The following is a 2,474-nucleotide window of genomic DNA, read 5'->3' as shown; positions in this document are numbered from 1 at the left end:
TTGCAATGCACAATTATTGGAGTGATAATGGATACCAGGAATCAGATTTGAAGGTTATCTTGTAATTCCATTCGAATATAAGGGCAAACAATGGTAATAGACTATAATTATGACACAAGAAACGCTTCAGATACTAAAACCAGAAAGGAGGAAAAAGTCAATAAAATTGAATAAATGGAACAAAAATAATTCATATAGATCCAAGTGTTAGAAAACGAGTTTAAGGAGAGAGATAGAGATTTTTATAGACAGGAGGGGTCGACGCTTGACTGTCAAATCTTTATATTCTCTTTCTATATGGTTTTCTGAATTCAGGTCTCTCTGTTCAATCTCTGTTTAATTCTTGGGTGACTCGAGCAAATCATCAATCTTTTCTATCCAAGGATCAGAAATTCCTGTTCCCTGCAGTTCACTTTACTATGTAATCGGAAAAATGTCCCGGATTTTCGAGGTAAGGAGAAGCAAAACAAGCATAAGATTTCAATTGAAGTGTGTTTTTTTCTTTTTTTCAATTTTAGTTCTTTGGGTTTACGGAAAAAATGGTGGATTAATTTCTTTTTGATTGTCTGTTTTTGTTCTTTCTCCGATTTATCTGGAACAACTTCTTTTGTTTCTTAGCAGGAAGATCTCCGTATGATATTCCAAGCTGAATTTCTATCCTTTTTGTTACTTTTCTTCTTTTTTCCCTTTCCATTCCAGAAAATTTTATTCTGGATTGGCAGGCTTTAGGTTTCTCAAATTTGTTTTCTGAAGAATCTGAACCACCACTCAAGAATCAAAACTCAGAAAATCTTTGCATTATTTTTCTGCTAACTGGTCCCTCGCTGATTTCTCTCCGTCTTATCTGAAAATCCCATATCTTTTGCAGCAGTTGTACTGTTTTTTTCTTATGTAGTTCTGTTATAAGTGACATTGACTATTTTTTGGGGTTTTTGAACGTTGGGTTCTTCCATTGAATACGAGAGCTTTTAGAGTGAGAAAAGATTCTCCTTTTGAGTTTTTATGGATGTGGGATCTACTTTTACATCTTATCATTAAAATCCATGTTTGTAACTTGATATCTCCGGTCCCTTTTCAAAAAAGAGAGAAAAAAGAGAATGGTCGCTATGATTTCTCAATCCAAAAACTCTCTCTGCAGGTTTTTGTAAATTCTAATTTCTCTTTTATAGTTTTTATTTATAGAACTTTTATCTGTCTGTAATGGGTTTTCTTTGTTCGTTCTTCTGGTGATCACTGTTGCAGGATTGAAATTTTGACTGGAAATTTTACTGGAAATGGAGGGGGATACATTTTCTGGGAATGGTACCCAAGTTGATAACAAGGTGTTACAGACATTTCAAAAGAGCTTCGTTCAAGTCCAGAACATCTTAGATCAGAACAGGTTGCTTATTAACGAGATTAATCAGAACCATGAGTCGAAGACCCCTGATAACTTGGGAAGAAATGTGGGTCTTATTAGGGAACTTAACAACAACATCAGGAGAGTTGTTGATCTCTATGGAGACCTTTCAAGCTCCTTCACTAAATCCATTGAAGCTTCATCAGAGGGAGATTCTGGAGGAACTTTGAAATCAGATGGTAAGCATGGTCAGAAGAGAATTAGGCCTGGGTAGTATCGTTTTGAGCTCAAGTTCCAACCCTGCTTAGAACTCTGCACCATTAATTATTTTACAATCTGGGCAGAAAAGAAAAAGCATTTCGGTATTAACGTTTGTAGGATGCCATTAGATTCTGTAAAACTCTTCTGTATCTGTATTTCAGCTGCCTTAATTCCTAAGTTACTCATTAGAAATAAAATCAGTTCGAGAGATTTCTATCATTACATTGGAATTAAGCTTGTTTCTTTGTTATCAGATCTCCTTACTGTTCACAGTATTTGATTTTATGGACTCCATTATAGGAGCCTAAGAGCTTCATTTTTTTGATTTTTTTTTCTGTCTTTTCCTAGGCTTTTTGGGTTTGTCGTAAAGGTTGGAATCTGATCTGGGTATCCCTATCATATTCTTTCCGATAGAATTTCTTTTGTTTCTCCACTTTTTTTGTCTGAAACTCTTTACAGCTCTTTTTCCATCTGGAACTCAAATTGGTTCCTTTCTCAGCCCTGTAGTTGTGGGAGGAAAAGTAGAAAACATTTCTGCCCTGACCTACAAGGCTAGTGGTGGTCCTGTGAAGATGCCTCTGAACAATTGAGGAATGTAGTTTCGGATTGGTATCTTTGCTTTCTTAACCACCACAATAGCAAAATCTCAGATTACAGGGTGGTGGTCTAGCGGTCTCAAGCTCACTCCCAATTGGTTTGGTAAATCTCATGTCCCCAGGTTGCCTCTGTTCCTCTGTTTCTTGCATTGGACAGTTGAGTACTCTTTGGCCTGGGCCTCTGTTTCTTGCATTGGACAGTTGAGTGCTCTTTGGCCTGGATATGACTTCCAGTAATGCTCAGCTGATGGAGCCAATGCTTGCGCTGTTACTGCAAC

The 2,474-nt window shown here is 36.8% G+C and overlaps 1 protein-coding gene across 1 annotated transcript; it reads left to right on the top strand.

Annotated features, from left to right (window-relative positions):
• Positions 1–204: 204 nt before the first annotated feature.
• On the top strand, positions 205–1,819 carry LOC149011849 (protein ELF4-LIKE 4-like). The gene is made up of 2 exons (XM_089162049.1): positions 205–451; positions 1,243–1,819. The coding sequence occupies exon 2, from the start codon at positions 1,275–1,277 to the stop codon at positions 1,611–1,613; it is 339 nt and encodes a 112-aa protein (XP_089018175.1). The 5' UTR covers positions 205–451; positions 1,243–1,274; the 3' UTR covers positions 1,614–1,819.
• Positions 1,820–2,474: the final 655 nt, after the last annotated feature.

This window comes from Hakea prostrata, chromosome 7 (genome assembly GCF_041222555.1).
Source record: "Hakea prostrata isolate BN-2017 chromosome 7, UWA_Hpros_2, whole genome shotgun sequence".
NCBI lineage: Eukaryota > Viridiplantae > Streptophyta > Magnoliopsida > Proteales > Proteaceae > Hakea > Hakea prostrata.
This window is presented reverse-complemented; position numbering and strand designations above follow the sequence as displayed.

Coding starts and splice junctions, on each gene's coding strand:
- LOC149011849 (XM_089162049.1), top strand. CDS start 1,275: ATGGAGGGGGATACATTTTCTGGGAATGGTACCCAAGTTGATAACAAG.